The following is an 18,983-nucleotide window of genomic DNA, read 5'->3' as shown; positions in this document are numbered from 1 at the left end:
GGATCCCATGACTAACAACACACCAGGTGGTCATAGCTGTCTTGTACTTGTTCTTTTCATAGAATCACAGTGTCAGGGCCAAAGGACTTTACAGGTGGTATTTGAAGTGCTTCATTTTTCAAACAATTAAAAGATAAAGACAGGAAAGAGTAGAAAGTAATACATTTTAAGGTGAAATATAAAAAAGAAAGACTCACAACAACCACGCAAAGGATAAGGAGGGAAAAGGACATGTGATGGGAATCATCTCTCTTCTGGGCCAGAGATGGTGAGAAACACAGTTCAGGAATCAGCATTGCTCATTTAGCTGCCTTGACTCCTATGCTTAGTAATGTATCTCCAATAATTAATTGGAGAGCATGGAGAACAAGGGATAAAGCAGGAAAACAAGAGAGGTAAAATAATCAAAGATAAGTGATGGTCATGATGAAGAACAGGCATCTTAAGGATATAAGGCAAAGGACAAAGAAAATAATAACAATGTTGACATTGTTGCTGGTACTTCTCTGGCACTTGGAGTATGTCAGGCACTTTCCTAATATAATATCTCTATTCCTCAAAGAACTTGCAAGTAGGTATTCTGGGGCACAGATAAGAACTACAGATGAGAAAAGTGAGGTCTGCATATGTTAACTGGCTAGTTCAAGGGCACACAGGACAGTTAGATGGTGCCAGGGCTATAGTGGAGACCCAGGGCTATTTTGCTCTACAGCCTGTGCTCCAGCCACTAATCTTAGGCTGTGGAACAAATTAAAAGGCCTGTGAACAATTTCTAAATAGTGAATGGGTGCAAATGAAGAAATAAGAACGAACTAGGGCAGGATACCAAAAAACTCCACACACAAAAAAACCAAACAGCTGAGGTAAGAAATGAATAAAAAGGGACAAATGAATAAAAAGGGATAAATTAGGAAGATAATAGTGCAAAGGTAGTGTATTTCTGTGTGCGATGCCTATGTGTCTGGGCACACAATGGAAGCAACTAAGTTAGGAAGGATTTTGAAAGCTGTACTTCAAATGTTTATTCTTGAATCACCCTCACTGCCCATGGTGTAATTACCAAAGAAATTGGAAGGTGACTAGGGACAACCACAAACCATGTTACATTAAAGGCACTAATTTCCTCTAGCCTTCACCTCAGAAACTGGACAACTCTTTAATATAAATCATAACACAGGAACTCTATTTAAAACCAAACATTCTCTCATAGGAGGTTAACAAAAATGAGCTAATTAAACTATAGAGTTTCCTTTTGAAGGACCTCTTGCCATATAAAACTGTAAAAACTTCACTGATAAAGCTGTATTGTGAAATGAGGAAGTTCTGAGAAAATCAAGAGAAAAAGCCAAGGCAGCATATAAAATTCTGGGTTAGCTGCCAGATTCATTATCTATTATTTCCTTTATTTTTTTAAACCAATTTAGCAGTGATTTACCAAACAATACAAAAGACAAAAGAAGCCAATAATATAATAGGTATTTTTTTTTCCAGTTGAGCATTTCCTTCTTTTCATCGCCGCATCCATCATCATTATATATTTTACTTTCCCATTAAATAGAGTTAAAAACAAAAACACAAAACCCTATCATTCTGATAACACATGGCCTTGACCACGCATTCCATGGCTGGGTCACCGAAGCTGCCCCCTCCCCCGCACCACCCTAGTGAACACAAATCAGAATGATGTGAGGTAACTGATGTCTTTAATGTTCAACCTCTGGAACTGAAAGTATAGTGAGGCCATCTCTGCTCTCCCTGGAGTCAGTAATTTTCCTGAGGGAACCTTAATGCTTTCTTACACAATACATCTACAGAGTGTTCAAAACACTTAAAAAAAATAATTTTACATAGGGAAAAGGAAATAACCTGACTCCAGCTGTCCAACTAGGCTCTGATAGCTTTCCCGTAAATGCTGATTTTGCTCTGGTAAATTTTCAGACGTTTGCCCTCCATGTTAATGTGAAAAAACACAAGGATTAGGTAGAAATTGGGCTATAGTCCTAAGATGTTGAATCAAAATGAAAACATTTTCACCTTTCTGTACTTCTCTGGTCACTAAGGCCCACAGTCAGCTAGTAACTTGCTGTAACCTCAGAGTCCTAAAGACTGCCCGGTTTCCTTTTAGAATCTATGGGCCAATAAGCCAACATTTTTAGAATTGAATGAATACATTCTACACATCAATTTCTTTTCTTTCTGCTGATCCCTAGATAAAACCAATGCCTCTGCCTCAGTGAACTAGGCATCCATTAAGATCTGTAATCCATTCCAAACCCCAATCTCCATGTTGAACTAAGTTAAACTCAAAAAAATATTTTTTCTATGAATGAGTTTTCCAATTCGCTTAATCTCCTCCAAAACATCTGCTTTCTGATGAAACCCAGGAGCCTCCAACTCTGAGTAGAATAATCACTGTGTGGTCTTAAAAGAGCCAATATGGATGGATTCCTCTTGCAATAAACATTCCAAATTTGGATAAAACTTTCTTGGAGGTATCTGATATAACATTCTATAAAAAGGATCCAAGAGGTGACACATTTTAGTTCCATACCTCATTTTCTAAAACTTGTCTCAGTATAAAATTCATACTGAAAAAACAAAAACCAACCAACCAAACAAACAAAAACCCACCACAGCATCATTTTTTTTTTAAGATTTGGGAATGACATCTAGGGCTGTCCTAATAAAATACAGGGCCTTTGCTGCCATCAAGAGGCAAAAACTGTGTAGTGAAACCAAGGTTCTCAAGAAAACAGTATTAACTGAAAGCATCAATAGAAACAATGGTAGCCCATTGTTTAGGTGGCCCTACCTATGACTACCACCCACACTGTGTTCATTAATACACATTAATTAGTATCACTTCAAAGAAACAAGTTCCATCAATATTGTGTTGCATGCCAACTAATTTATCAGAGAGTTTTCTGTTCTAAATAACCTGTGGAGCTCACTGTAAATTCATATATCCCTACCCAAGTCCTAGAAAATCCAAACTTGTATGTTCCAAGATGGGATATGGGCAGCTTCCATGTTTTAAAAGCCCCAGGGGTGATTCTCATGAACATTCTTCTAAGTAACAACTTGGCTTTTCACAGTATTGAAATATCCACACCCAGGCAGGCCAGAGTTCCAGGTGAAAGAAAACTGAAAGTTTACAGCTACAAGGAGGTTCAACTAATGCAGTGTTTCTCAAAGGGTAGCAGGCTGAACACCTGCATCAGTTGAATCACTGATAATTTACTTAAAATGTGGGTTCCGGGCCTCCCTAGTGGCACAGGGGTGAAGACGCAACCTATGAAGCAATCCACAGCCACTGCAGCACGAGTTCCATTCCCAGCCAGCCAGGAAGAAATCCATATGGTGGGACAGACCTCTCCTGTCTCACCCGCTGGTCCCCTCAGCAGTGTATTTCAGCCAGTCTGCCTGTTCTGTTCCCTGCTGTCTCTGGTGAATCCTCTCACCCCCCCACATCTCTGTCCTGTACCCCAATTCTTTTATAAAAATAAATCTTTAAAAAAAATTAAAAAATTAAAAATAATAAAAATTAAATTAAATTAAAAAATGTGGGTTCGTGTACACATTCATAGATAAATGAATTGTAATTTTTAGGGGTAAGGCCAGAAATCCACAATTTAAATAGGATCTTAAGATAAAATTTTTGTATACCACACAGGAGAACTTCTAAATCTTTTCTTTAAAAATTGTTCCTTTGTTGTAAGATTTTTATTTATTTTTGCATAGAACTGGGGTGCAGGCCAGAGGTGTGGGGGGGGTGAGAGGATTCACCAGAGACAGAGTGGGGAGCAACAGGTAGATCCACTGATATACACTGCTAAGGGAGCAGCGGGTGAGATAGGAGAGGTCTGGTGCACCACATGGGTTATCTCCCTGGCCAGAGATCAAACTCAGGACACTTTGCAGCAGGAGGGCCTTTGCAGTAGTAGCGTGAAGACTTAATCCCTAGGCCACCAGGGAAGCCCCCAGTGTAAATTTTGACAAAGTTTAAGGACACCATAGACGCCTATCTTAGAAAGGCTATTATTGATATTAATGTTATAGTTATAATATCAGTGACTTGAATAAGTCCACAGATTTCAACTGCAGCTACTATAGCTCATGGTTTGGACAATATATTCATGTTAATGTTCACAGAAATGTCTTTATCTCTAAAGTGTTTCCTTCTTTTCTTATATGTTAAAATAACTGAGTGTTGTTTGTTCTAATTATATACTTACTATTGAAAATGTAGAGAATATAGAAAATTTAAGAAAAATGAAAAGTACCTATGACTCTACTATAATTAGAGTTGTATAACTTATAATACTATAACAGAGCTAACTACTGATAGCACTGCTGTATATTCTAATGTTTTCTTTTCAGAAATACATATTTAGCATGTGTATATAGTTTTTAATCCTGCCTTTGACATTTCTGAATATTTTCATATAGTTTCCTAACTATGATTCAAGATAAAATAATATCTGCATGTGATTTTAGCATAACTCATTTACTCTATCCTGACTGTTAGATACCTTAAACTGTATCCATTTTTCATTGCCATAAACAATGCTAAATCAAATAGCCTTGCTTGCATTCCTGGCAATGCACAGCACATGTTGTGAGAATTACTTTTCTGAAATCTTTTTCTTCAACCTTTAATCTGATGTGCCCCCAGAAGCTAGCACTTTCAAAGGGAAAGCTGAAGAATATCTGCTTTCCCATCTACTGTACCATTGATTGTACCTTTTGTTCTTCTGTTTAATTCAAGATCGAGGAGGTATGCAAGCAGAGAATCCCAACGCGGATCCCTAAACCCAAACCTACAGGCATCATTAAGCTTTCCCCAAAAGCTTCCCCAGGGCCGACAGATAAGTTTATTCACTACACTGGCTATGGGAAGTTACACATCATAAGGACTGTCACCTCCAACACTTTCCTCCATGTGGGAGGGAAAAGGTAAGTCGCATCAGTGCACTTCCTGGATACATTCACTTACAGAAATGTGTGGAAAGTTGACTGCCACCAGTGAAGGCCAAAGAAGAAGACTGAAATCTCCAGGAAATGGTAAAGCAGCAAAGTGACTAATGGTTGCTGACCTAGTGAATATCATCCTGAAAGAGCGGTACCTCTACAATTACTTTACCTGTGTATATACACATGTACACACACAAACACAGGACCAGATGTACATCCCAAATCCTTCTCATCAATCATTTGCAGCCCAACCCAAAGACAGACAATCATTAGCCTGGGATAGGACTGAGAAGTTCACTCGGATAGTTCAAAAATCTTCTGGTAAACCCAGGAGTCCTTCACTCCACAGAACTTTTCTGTGTCATATTTTGCTAAGAATTTGTACCAGTGAGATTCCTAATCAGCTTCAAGAAAGTCAGATCATTTCCATCAAAATGGGAGGGCAATTAAAATGACTTCTTTGTGACCAGTAATGGAAAAAAAAGTGGTAATTCTTAAAAAAAGAACAATAAAAGGAGTAATAGCTAAACACAACCTTTGTGTGGTTGACCTAATCTATCAGTTGATCCTCCTGTATATATCTGGGCAAGGAATCATATTGTTAGGCTTCTACAGCCAACCATTTTAGATAGGTGCTATTGCTGTCTACAGCAATCAGAACATGTGAGAGCCAAAGATCACAAATATTGAGATCTTTTACGAAGATAAGAATCACTGTACAACAGGTGTTTAACAAAAAGACAACAATATCATCTCAGAGGACTTTTTTTAGTATCTCTTCTCTGAATCAATATTATAGTCATTCAATTCATAAAACTTAGGATCAGGAAGTTCAAATTCCAATCCTAGCTTTTCCCTTATTTGAGTGAGCTTGTCATTCATGAGTTCAGACCTTGATTTTCTCATCTGTAAAACAGGAGAACAGAAAAATTTTTCAGGTCTTTTCCAATTCTGATAACCCAAGAGTGTGTCAAATTCAGAATGCTGAATTCAATTAGCTGTCTATCTACAAGGGAGGACACAGTAAACTAGGGCATTACCTTTCCCAAAGTACCTTTCATTTTTCACTACTAAATCAGGAGAAAGTTGTGTTAATAATTCAACGCTGACAGAGTAACAGAGTGATGTTTTAAGATAAATAAGGCATTTCTGGGCCTCCCCTGGTAGCACAGCGGTTGAGCGTTGGGCTGCCCACAGCCTCTGCAGCGCTGGTTCGATCCCCCGCTGCTGGGCGAGGGTCCCACATGGCGCGCAGACCTCGCCTGCTGCCCACTGCTCCCCTCAGCAGTATACTTTGGTCCTTCTGCCTGCTCTGCTCCCCACTCTGGCTCTGGTGAATTCTCTCACCCTCCTGAGCTTCTGACTGTACCCAGTGCTTGTATAAATAAATAAATGAATAAATAAATAAGGCATTTCTGATGCAGGAAACAGTTATATTCACAAAATCTCAAAAAAAGCAGAAAACAATTCTATATGGAGTCGAACCTGTTGTTGTTCTCTATGATCCTGCAGCAATAACTGGAGGCATGATCCTAGGAGAAATCTTCATGGCTAAGAATAATGTTTCAGTTTGATGTCCTGGGTTGGAACCAGCAGAGCCTGAGCAAGGGAGATGCTATTCTCCACTCTAAGCCAGCCAATTCAGACTCAACTCATTGATGCCACTGTACAAAATATCTCCGAGTCCACTCTAATCAAGGAGGAAGAGGAGTTGGAAGTCTGGGCAATAGTACATTATGCAAGCCAAAGAGAGAGATGATAGGCAGCAGTCCCAACAGGCAAGTGGCAGAGGGAGAAGGTCCAGGGATTAGGTGAATTGAAAGTCTGATGTGGTAAAGTCTAAATTAAAGAAGGCAATAAGAGAATAGTGGTAGGAAGCATACTATAAAAAGAAGGTGATAAAGCTCTGACACCAAAAATAATATAGATGGTTCAAAGGGATGTGTAGGGCAGTACCAGGCACATGGTACAATAGGACCATTGTGCAGAGTGCTTAGCACTGTGCTGACATAAGCAGTAATGTTAAGTGAGCAGAGGATGGGTAAATGAGAAAGGGCCACTCAGTCAAGACTTAGTGAGAAAATGTGCTAAGAGATGTTAATGTATGATAGGGTAGGAAAAGCAGTTAATGCTGGATGGCATTCAACACTGATAATCATGCTAACGGTAGGAAAAAACAAGGGCTCCCCAATAGTGGAGACAAAAAACTCTGAAAACAGCAAAAATAAGCATCAATAATACTCCAAGAAAAAAAAGATATTATATAAAATATTATAAAAAGGGAGAGGAAAAAAGCAACAACTCTATGGTAAGCTGTAGAAACCCCTTTTAAAGGTAATACAAATTCTAATCCTATTAAGACAAAAAGTTTTTATGAGAGGAATATTTTAACAAAAGAATTACCAAGCAAAAAGCATTCTTATTTTAAGCAATATGTAATAAAATAAAAATGCATATATAACTCAGAACTGGGAATACAACAAAATGGTGTTTAACCTATAACACAACTGATTTCAAAGATTTCAAAATTACTTTCTTCTATGCCAAAAGACTCTTTAAGTACATGTTTATGCCAAGTTTGCATATGCCAAGAATCCTGCATCCTGGGCATAATCTTTTTTCTGCGGAAATGTGGCCCCTCTAAAGAACAGTGAAAATAAAAGAAGCTATCCTAGTAATTCTAGAATGACTTAAGCTAAATTTTGAAAGGAAACAGATAAAAATGCAAGTGAATGAAAATCCAGTTTGTAACAAAGTTTTTAATAGCGTGATACTTTTATGCTAGTCTTTCCTGGCACTTCATTTATTTAAGCTTCAACAGTTTCTGAACTAATCTTATAACTTTTTAAAAAATCAGGTATCTGATTTTAAAAGGAATGTAATTGCTCTAATATATGACTGATATTTATGAACAAGTAATGGAACCACTGATGTAAAACACAATTATTTTGATGCATCTTTCAAATTCCTGCAATTAGGGACATGTGTACAAAGCTCAGGCTCTGACACTGAATCTGGGTAAGGGGTCTATAGACTGTAGCCTATGGCCAAATTCAGTCCACTGTCTGTTTTTGCATAGTGTATAACTAAAAATAGGGTTTTACAAGCTTAAATTGTTGAAAAAAATCAAAAGAGAAATATTTTGTGAGGTAAACGTTACATGAAATTCAAATTTCATTGTTCATAAAGTTTTACTGGAACACAGCCACACTCAATTGTTTATATTTTTATTGTCTATGACTGCTTCTACATTACAATGGTAGAAACTGAGTAGTTGCAACAGTGACTGGCAGGCAAAGCCCAAAATATTTATCATGTGGTTTTATACAAAAAAAGTTTGCTGACTTCTGGTCTACTGTCAACTAGACTAACAAGGTACTCAAGAATGAGCCTGAAGAAGAATTTAATCAACTAATTTCTAAAAGCAATAGTAGCAATTTAAATACTCTACAAATGCTGATGAAAATGGGGAAACTGTATTTTAAGCTGTTTGTGGTTTATTTAGTAAAATTTGTAATTCTATAAATGAACTAAAATATTCAACTAAAGACTATCAGACAAGAACAGGTCAAAGGATTTGTGCCATCAAACAATGCAATTGTTATTGTTGAATCTGAGGAAGTATTTCTAGGCCTTCCAAATTCCTGCTACTTTTCCACAAAGATATAGACATGTAGCAAAATTGTAGCTGAAATACTGTACATGTGATTTGGAGAAATATGTGTAAATTTATAATTAATTGGTGGTAATTGTTCATATTGTCGTCAAGAACAACCTGTTTTATCATTTGTAAGAATCATGGAAATTGTATAAAGTAAAACTAATCCAAAAGGTTATCTGTGGGTCCATTTGTTACACAGTCTTTAAGCACAGAAAAATGACTAATAATGCAGCTTTCTCTCATTCCTTCCCCTTACCTTTTAAAATTTATCCTACCCCAGTTGGGTTTTTTGTTTTTTCCCCCCAAATATGTATCTTAAAATATAATTTCTTCATTTTGATTGAACCACATCAATGTATAAATCCCATAATATGAACAGGTTATACTTCTCTTTTAATTCCATTATTGTGTCTAAAATGGGATCAAGCATAAGAGCTAAATAAATAAATTTGAAAAAAAATATGTGTTGACAACATCTATGGTAAATATTCCAAGTCTGACTTTTACAAGTAGTTGCAATGCTTTGCAGTACCTACTATTCATGGCTGCCTATAGGGCAAGTAAATACTATAAAGGCCTAACTTTAGTATGAGAAAGGGCTGGGATGAGGTAGGCAGGCAGGAAAGACTTATTCAAGTTTAAAAGATTCAAGGTGTTCCCCTAACTCATAACTTCCAGAATGAATTCAACATAAAGCAATGTGATCTGGAAGCGATACTATAAAATGATATCACAACAACAAAAAAAATCACAATGTTCATTTCAAAAATCTCAAACAAAATGAACAATCACATTGATTCTAGGTGATAAAAGTTACCGGTAAGAATTAATCACTCCGGCCTCCCCTGGTGGCGCAGCGGTTGAGCGCTGGGAAAAATTAAAAGGGGGGATTGTAACAGGGTGGTCCCCAGGAAAGGGGGAGGTTCCCTGCCCCACCCAAGGGATGGTGGAGCTGAGCAGGAAGAGGAGAAGCTGGAGAAGAGACTGAGGGAGGAAGGAAGCAGGATGGAGCCAGGAGACCTGGAGGAGGTGCATGGAGCCTAGAGACACGTGAAGAAACTGTGCTTGTCTTTTGGTCGTGGACTGGGTGACACAGATGTGGGTGAGACCTGTGGGGAGGTGACCACGGCAGCTTTTATCTTGATGTTGATTTTGCTCTTTTCCTTCCGGGCTTGTCTGGTTGTTTTTGACCCTTTTCTGTGGGTCCCCACTGGAAGATGCTTTAAACTGTGGCAGGCTTTGGGGCCTTGTTCTGGGCCAATCCCATATGGATGGAGTTTTACCCACGAGGGGACGGGTAACTTTGGGTGCTTCATTTAGAAACTAGATTCTTTGCCTTTCCTGTATTGTTTCCTAATTAAAGTTCCTTCCCATTAAAGTCTCATGTTTTGTGTTGATGCGGCGGATGGCAGAACCCATTTAGAATAGGCAGGTTTGCGGGGATTGGGCTGCCCCTCTCCCTGTCCTATAACAGATTCCCGGCCGCCAGCGAGGGTCCCACATGGCGAGCAGACCTCTCCTGCCACGCCCGCTGCTCCCCTCAGCAGTGTACTTCTTCGTCAGACTGCCTCTTCTGCTCTCGGCTCTGGTGAATTCTCTCACCCTCCGTCAATAAATAAATAAATATTAAATAAATAAATAAATCTTAAAAAAAAAAGTGTTAAAAAAAAAGTTCACCATGATTTATAAAAAAAAAAAAACAAAAGAATTAATCACTCATAGGAATTATTCACTCATTTACAAGCAAAAATCCATTTTTCCCTTTCAAAAGCATTATTTATAAAACTAAAACCAAATATAGTTAGAATAAAATGTTACTAGACAAAGTTGTAAAACAAGGACTTCTATATTCTTAGAAAAGAAAGGGAACACCTGCCAAAACTACCAGAGTTGTCTTTTAGAAGATCAAGTTCCTTTAGATGAGGTCTCCATGATGTGGCTTAGTGAACAAATACTTTATGATGTCTTCCATATACCCAGATGCTACTCTTGGCCCTAAGGATACTGCAAAGAAGAGCAACAAATTCCTGCTCACATGGAGTTTACATTCCAGTGTGAGAAGACCAATAAGTTGACAAGGAAAATAACAAGTCAGTGATAAGGGCTCTGCTGAGAATTACAAAAACATAATAAAGCACTAGAACAACTAGATGCTTGACCAGGAAGTGCTTCTCTTTTGGTGAACTGATGTTTCAATGTTAAGAAAAGGCATCCCACCTCCACCCACTCACTACCAACAGAATAGCATTAACCACTCAGTGCCTTAATTTCCTCATCTATAAAATCAGATAATAGCAGTAATTACCTCATGGTATACTTGTCAATATTAAATGAGCCAGTACAGATAAGCAATGAAAATTGTATCTGGACCATAGTAAGCACTCAACAAAGTCAGTAGTATTAGCAGCCATCTCCTTGCACTATACAGAGTAATGTCTTTATACTTAAATTTTCTAATTAGATGCTTGGTAAGAGATGGCATTAATGATTGAGCTAAGACAGCATAAGAAAACCCCTCCTCAAAGAAGTGGGAGCTGGTAATTGTTTATATATTTGAGCGCACTGTTTTGGGTACAAATATTGATGACAGTTATATTTTCTTGATGAATTAGCTCCTTGACCATTATATAGTACCCGTCTTTGTCACTAATTACCCTTTTTGGATGAAAATCTAATTTATCAGATATGAGAAAATCAGTTCCAGTGTTGTTTCTGTGTTACTGGCTTGAAATACTTTGCTCCAGCCATTCATTTTACGTCTATGTTTATCTTTCAATCAGAAATGAGTTTGTGTTTGCATAATAAACCTAGATCACACCTCTTTAACCAACCTATCATTCTGTGTCTTTTAATTGGTGAGTTCAGATCATTCACATTTAAGGAGATTCTGGATAAATGAGGCTTATTTACTACCATTTTTTCTTTTTTTTTTTTTTTGCTTGTTTCATCTTTCTGTTATTTCTTTTTCCATGTGTTTCTAAATACTCTTCAACAGACTGGATAAAGGAAATAGGGAATGCCACTCAGCTCTTTAAAAAGATGAAATAGGAATGTTTGGGTATAAAATGGATGGATCGTGAAGTGATTATGCTACATGAAATAAATCAAAGTGAAAGACAATTACTGGATGTTTTCACTCATTTGCAGAATATAAATAACGAAAGAAAAACAAAATCGCTAAACAACAAGAATAATTCTTAGAGTCTGTTAAACGTATACTGATTACCAGAAAAGTTGGGGAAAGGGTGAAAGAGACAGAGGAGGGCAGGTGACAGGATTGTGGCACTGGAAACTGGGTGGAGGAAAGTGAGGCATATGTACATGTGGAGGTTTGACATAGTATTCTCAAAATCATATAGTTATGTAAAGAAGTGGCAAGTCAATAAAATTTGAGATGACAAAAAATTTACCACCCTCACAGAAAAAGAAATGGGGACTAAGAGTTTCTTGAATTGCTAAAAATATCCTCTTTAAAAACTCTCTGTGCCAGTCATTCCTAAATCTATTACCTTCAGCCCTGATCCTGTATCTGCAGCCCTGGAGCTCAAGACTTATATAGACTACTGGACATTTGTCTTGGTAATTTAATGGCATATTCTGGAATAAAAAGGGAAAACAATGAGTATTCACTCCAGCAAGCAAATGACTAAGTGACCTCCTCCAATTGCAGAAACTCTTTTAGCTCTGTTCCATAATTCACAAAACCCATGTTATGAGTGACACTCTGTCAGTTTTATACTGAGAAAGTGCCTGGTTTGGTCAACTGCATGAAATCTCAGGCACTGTATCTGTTCACTCTTGCACTAATGTTTTGCAATGATTCTGCTGCTTGCATCTGTTTACTATAAGTCACTTCAAATAGTTTAAGGTAGGTAGAGGATAAGAAAACAAGTGAATGAAATGAAACAAAATAATAGATGTTATTATATGATTCCTAAAATCCAAAATAATCTAATTCCAAAATAATAGATGTCATTATCTGATTCCATGCAGACCCCTTTTGCTTCAGGGGTCTGCACACTCCTCAGCAGAGTCAACTCTCAGTTCTCTTATCCTGGGCCAAGACTCCAATCACCACCAATGATGACACCAATAGTGTGACCAGAAATCCCAGATGGACCAGGATAGTCCTAACAAAAATCTTAAATGTGGTCTTTCTCTCTTAAAAATGTTTAAATTGGGCCTCCCTGGTGGAGCAGCGGTTGAGTGCTGGGTTGCAAAGCTGCCCGCAGTCTCTGCAGCGCCGGTTCGATCCCCAGCTGCTCCCCGGCCACTGGAGGAGAGTCCCACATGGCGCGCAGACCTCTCCTGCCGCCCACTGCTCCCCTCAGCAGTGTACTTTGGTCCTTCTGCCTGCTCTGCTCCCCGCTCTGGCTCTGGTGAATTCTCTCACCCTCCCACGCTTCTGACTGTACCAAGTGCTTGTGTAAATAAATAAATAAATCTTTAAAAAAAAATGTTTAAATTGTATGAGAAGTTATATGTACCTATGCAAAAGATTACCAAAAGATGTGCAGCATCCAGCAAACATGCATTCATTCCTTTAGCTAATAATTACCAAATGCCAACTAAGAGCCAATTTCCACATTGGACTCCAGTGTAATTTAGAATTCTAGTACCAAAATGTCAGATATTGAAAAGCCAGCCATAAGATTTACGCAAAAGGACCATATATAGATCAAGAACCTCATTAATTGTCTCTGAATTATACACTACATCATAGAAGACACTGAGAACAGCAAAAGTATAGTACTTTTTCTTAGATAGACCAAAAAAAAAAAAAAAAAAAAGCTGAATACATTACACAAGTGTTATACACAGTGTAAAGTCAATAAACATTAGTGAAAAAAGGCAAAAATGCTGTATCTTCCCACCCTCAATGTGAATGAGGAACAGGTGATAAGATGGTTATTTTTCAAGGTAAGAAACATAATACACAGCAGGAAGGAAGACATCATCACAACTACCTTTTCTCTGCCTTATGGCACCATTTCCCCTTTAGCCTTCAAAATAAAATACACACATTTTAACACAGGAAGATCTTATCTGGTAGAGCTGTGATTTCATCCACATTAGAAATGTTATACAAATTAGTTAGGCAAATCACCAGTAAACAATCAACAATCAACGGAATAGATCTCAAGGACGCTTAGATGCTCACTTTACTTAAAAGCAGTTAGCAAAGGAAAAGTCTGACAAATTAAATGTTAGTAGTTTTCAAAGTTTAGTCTTACAGTTAGAAGGAACCTAAGAGAAAGGTAATCCAAGAGACTCCAACATAATATCTGGGAATCCTGGCAACCTGGATGAAGGAAGCTCTAGCACTTTAAAAAGTTCTCCCAAATTCAACATTTAGACCTGTTGGTTGGTAGAACCTTTAAGCAGCAATCTCTAAGGATACCTCCTTTTATAGACCATGATACTGAGGCCCAATAAAACCATCTATTGCTAGTGAGTGTGACTGAAACACAAGTACACTTGAGTAACCTCTTCCCAGACCACTTCCTTGTGTGTTCCTAAGGACATTAGTTTCCCTCAGCTTGTCATCTATAAAAATGAAGGTAACACCTTTTAAGAAAACTATAGATTAAATGAATTTGCACTTATGAAAACAGTTGGCACATTTAATAGATATTCAATGTTGATTTCCTCCCGGAGGGTGAAACTAATTTGAACACACACTGCTGGAAGGGCTAAAATGCAGGATTAGAACCAAGATTTAAAATCCCCTTCACCATTCAAAAGGAATTGAAACATTTCTTGAATAGCCTCTATCCTTCAATAAAATATAGGGTTTAAAACCTGTGTGGAAGAAGGGGAAATTATTAAAGTAAACATGGAACACTACAGCCTGTAAAGAAAAATATGACTCTTCAGACATAAAGATATATTTTCTAGAAACAAAGTTGCAAAAGCATGAGGCTGTTTAATCCAAAAAGCTGTATATTGGCTGTCTTTTTAAAGATGATGTCTACTCAGTTTGTACCTGAAGGTTACCCTCTGAGAGCAATGCCAAAATAGAATTTTGTTGTTCTTATAAGACATTTTGCAACTCTTATTTCAAGTTTAATGTTTGCCAGTAAATATGCATCAAATGGGTCCTGTGGCCTATAGATATGAATCAGATCTTTGGTTTTGTTCTCAAAAATCTTAGACTGTAGTAGAGAAAAGAAGTATACTTTAAGTATACTTTTGCACCCTAGTGGCGCAAGGGGTTAAGCACCACACTATGAAGCAATCCCCAGCCTCTACACCACGGAGTTCCATCCCTAGCCGGCCAGGGAGCAACCCACATGGCGCAGCAGACCTCTCCTGTCTAGCCTGCTGCTCCCCTCAGCAGTATTTCAGTGGATCTGCCTGTTCTGCTCCCCACTCTGTCTCGGGTGAATCCTCTCACACACACACACACACACCCCCCACTTCAGGCCTGTGCCCAGCTCTTGTATGCATAAATAAATAAATCTTTAAAAAAAAAAAAGGTATACTTTAAGAGTGATAAAAATGATAATTGCATATTTAGCCTTATGGGACTTGAAAAGTTCAAGGCCAATCAGGGATAGAGAGTCATTTAATGCTACTCTACTAAGGGTAAAATGCCCTCTGGGTCCTCAATGGGTACATATAAGACAGGTTAGTAAACAACGAATTGTGCTGTTAACTGAATTGTAATCTTATTTCAGACACGGACTAGTTAAATGAAGTTGCCAAGTTACTTGACATCTTTAGATCTCATGTTTCTCATCTGTATAATGGGTGAATTCAAACACACACTCTCAACATCTCCTTTCAAGTCATATAACTGAAATTACATAATACAGGAACGATAGCAAGAAAAGTACAGCTCACGTCTACCGTCCATATATTAGTTACCAACCAGTGTCGAAGTGCTTCACTTTATATTATCTTCATTTAACCTTCTCATCACCCTTATGAAGTAGGTATAATTAGTATCGTACTTTACAAAAGAGAGAGAGAGAGAGAGAGAGAGAGAGAGAGAGAGAGAGAGAGAGAGAGAGAGAGAGAGAGAGAGAGAGAGAGAGAGACAGGACAGTATCAGAAAGCTGGAGTCGCGATTCGAGCTGAAGCAGTCTGAAACTAGCTCAAGGATTATCCTTAACCCTAACCCTAACCTGCCCGTCTTCATGAAAACTGCCCCCCCCTTTAAGAAATAAGTAAAATAAAAATAAAGATTGGAAAAGGATCCTTTCTGACTAACGGGTAGATGATGAAATGTCACACTTGTCTATTCCACCTGTTAACAAGCCAGTCGCACCACCTTCTCAGACACCATCAAGCACTGCCTCAGTGGAGCGCAGCCCCGCGGGGGCCACACGCGGCGACAGTCAGCGGCTGACAGGGCTGAGGCGCCCGGGAGCGCGGAGACGGGGAGAGGGAGGCCCCGCTGGGGCGCGGGCAGAGTCGGTACCTGAGTTGCTGGCAGCTCCGGCCGGCTGGTTCTTCCACCACTCGTCTCCCAGATCGTCTGCCATCTCCGCGCGGGACTCTACGTGGTAAGACAGCCAGGGGCAGAGGAAGGCGGGTGGAAGTCACGCTGCTTCTGAGAGATGCGACCCGCGTCGCCGCACGAGGAGCCTCAGGTCACAAACTGTCGCCTCCGCCCCGTGCGATGACGTCTCTACTCCGCCCCGCCTCCCTGGCAGCCGCTCTGACGCCTCTCAGTTTCCACACGGGCGGAATCAGTGTAGAGACTCAAAATAAATCCCCCCAAAAGCAGAAAGACAAGAAAGCACATAAGACAAAAAGTATTTTCATATTCTGGCGAGTTCCTTTAAAAAATTTTTGCTGCCTTTTTTTTTTTTGGCCGAAAAGAAATTGGCGAAACTGTAAAAGAGGATGCCAAGACAACATTCTCTCTCTTTTTTTCTTTTTTTCAAAGAACCTGGAACCCGGGAGATGCTTGAACACGTGGGTGTGTTTTCGTTTGTGTGTATTTGGGGTCCGCGTGGCTGCAGTTTGCTCTTACAATACTTGCACAGAAATTCATGACTGTGAGTGTTGGGCCTTAATTGTAGATGCGAGAAATACTCTTAGTACGATCAGAGTAAAGAAAATGTTAATTGATCCGGAAGGACAAGTTCACGAAAGCCCTAAGAGATTATATGCTTACAACTTTTCTAGTGGGACCTATTACTATCTTTCAGAGTAATTGTTCACTGGGGAAAAGGAAAATACCCAGCTGTTTCAAGATTTCTTGGATACAGGGTGAATTACATTGATGCAGGGAATCTGAATGACACCATAGCCACCCGTTAGTGGGACAAACAGAGACTGGGTGATATAGAGCCCTGGCCCAAATCTGTATCATCGTGTCTACAATGACTCCATCAATTTATGGTCATCTCTTTTTGTTGAGGATATAATTGAGATGGATATACTTACCAGCTGACAGAACCATCACATTGATCCTCTGACCTACGAAGGTGTAGGAAGGCCAAGAGGAAGTCCCTGAAACTATCTCCCTCCCCTCCCCACCCATTCCTTGGCAAAGATAGAAAATCAGAGGCACTCTTTCATTACAAAAAGGATTAAAGGCTGCAGGGGGTTCAGTTTACCAGTATGATACTTCCAAAGCCAGATAAACCATGGCAAATGAAGATGGACTATCTCAATTTATTCAGATAGTAATCCAAATCACGAGGTTGCACCAGATATATTGTCTTTGACGGAATCAGTCAACATAGTTTCTAGTTGTTGCTATGTTATTTTCTCTAAAAAAAATTTTACATTTAGATTTTTATTACTTTTATTGCCACTACAGATTTTTCCCCCACCACTATCCCTATACACCTATCACCCTTTTTGCACTTCCCACCTCTTACTCTCAGAATCCTCACTTCATTTATTGGTTTCCTGTAATTTTTTTTAAGAGATTTATTTATTCATTCATTCGTTTGTTTGTTTGTTTGTTTATTTATTTATACAAGCACTGGGTACAGTCAGAAGCGCAGGAGGGTGAGAGAATTCACCAGAGCCAGAGCGGGGAACAGAAGAGGCAGAATGACGAAATACACTGCTGAGGGGAGCAGCGGGCGGCAGGAGAGGTCTGCGCGCCATGTGGGACCCTCGCCCTGTGGCCAGGGATCTAACCGGCGCTGCAGAGGCTGTGGGCAGCTTCACAACCCAGCGCTCAACCGCTGCAGCACCGGGGAGGCCCATGTCCTGTAATTTTTATAAGTATTTTTGCTTTGTCAAATCATCCACTATGTAGATGTCTAATACTTGTCTTTGGCTTTCTGACTTGCTTGTCTTTCTGACTTCCATTTTTGCTGTAAATGAGATCATTTCATTTTTCTTTATGGATGAATAGTGTTTTATTGTGTGGATATACCACACGTTCTTGATTTAATCTTCTATCTGTGGGCACTTAGGTTGTGTACATCTCATAGCTATTGTAAATAATGCTGTTGTGCACATCATAGAGCATGTACTTTTTTGTGTGTTGTGGTCTCATTTTCTTTGGATAGAGGTCCAGAAATGGAATTGCTCGGTCTTGTGGTATTTTCATTTTCAGGTTTTTTTAAAGTAAATACAGATAATGTTCTATAATGGTTGCAGTAGTTTACATTCCCACCAAGAGTATAATGCTGCTGCTTTTTCTCTACATTCTTCTCAACACTGTTGTTGGAGGACTTTTTAATATGTATCATTCCCTCAGGTGTGAGATGTTATCTCATTGTGGGTTTGTTTTTTTTTTTTTCATTGTTTTGACCTGCATTTCCTTTATTTAAAGCGATGATGAGCATTTTCCTGTCTTTACTAGCCTTCTGGATATTCTCTTTGGTGAGTTGTCTGTTCAGATCTGCTGCCCATTTATTAATGGTGTTTTCATTTTTTATTGTTGAATTGAAAACATCTTTTGTATATTTTTGATATCCCCTTTTTAGTTGTTTATTGTGTGAATATTTTCTCCCACTCATAGATGCCTTTCAAATTTATACACACACACACACACACATATAGACTTCTATATATATTGCTTTCTAAAAACTCTTTAACTGGGCCTCCCCTGGTGGCGCAGCAGTTGAGCGCTGGGTTGTGAGGCTGCCCGCAGCCTCTGCAGCGCCAGTTCGATCCCCGGCCACTGGCAAGGGTCCCACAAAAAAATTAAATAAATAAAAATAAATAAATAAATAAATAAAAACTCTTTAACTAGAGATAATCCAAGTCATTAATTTTTGCTTTTATTTACTTTGCTGAAAGGGTTGGGTCTCTAAAAACATCTTTATCGTTGATGTCATGAAACATTCTAGTATTTTTTCTGTATATTTCATTGTTGTAGGTCTTGCATCTAAGTTTTAGTCTATTTAGAATATAATTTTGTGTATAG

The 18,983-nt window shown here is 38.7% G+C and overlaps 2 protein-coding genes across 3 annotated transcripts in view; one reads left to right on the top strand and one right to left on the bottom strand.

Moving 5' to 3' along the window:
* The window catches only part of FILIP1L (filamin A interacting protein 1 like), a gene marked incomplete at both ends in the record, with an annotated part of 92,488 nt that extends 87,528 nt beyond the window's left edge, over nt 1-4,960 (top strand). Inside the window, one exon of one of the 2 annotated variants that reach the window (XM_084232390.1) lies at nt 4,769-4,960. In XM_084232390.1, coding sequence (XP_084088516.1) covers nt 4,769-4,960 — 192 coding nt within the window. The remainder of the gene's footprint in view (nt 1-4,768) is intronic. The other variant, XM_084232391.1, reaches the window with a different exon arrangement.
* Nucleotides 1-16,125, bottom strand: part of CMSS1 (cms1 ribosomal small subunit homolog) — a gene marked incomplete at both ends in the record, with an annotated part of 345,000 nt that extends 328,875 nt beyond the window's left edge. The window contains one exon of the mRNA XM_084232392.1: nt 16,062-16,125. Coding sequence (XP_084088518.1) covers nt 16,062-16,125 — 64 coding nt within the window. The remainder of the gene's footprint in view (nt 1-16,061) is intronic.
* Between the last annotated feature and the right edge of the window lie 2,858 nt (nt 16,126-18,983).

The sequence above is a fragment of the Talpa europaea genome (assembly GCF_964194135.1).
Source record: "Talpa europaea genome assembly, chromosome: 4".
Lineage (NCBI taxonomy): Eukaryota > Metazoa > Chordata > Mammalia > Eulipotyphla > Talpidae > Talpa > Talpa europaea.
This window is presented reverse-complemented; position numbering and strand designations above follow the sequence as displayed.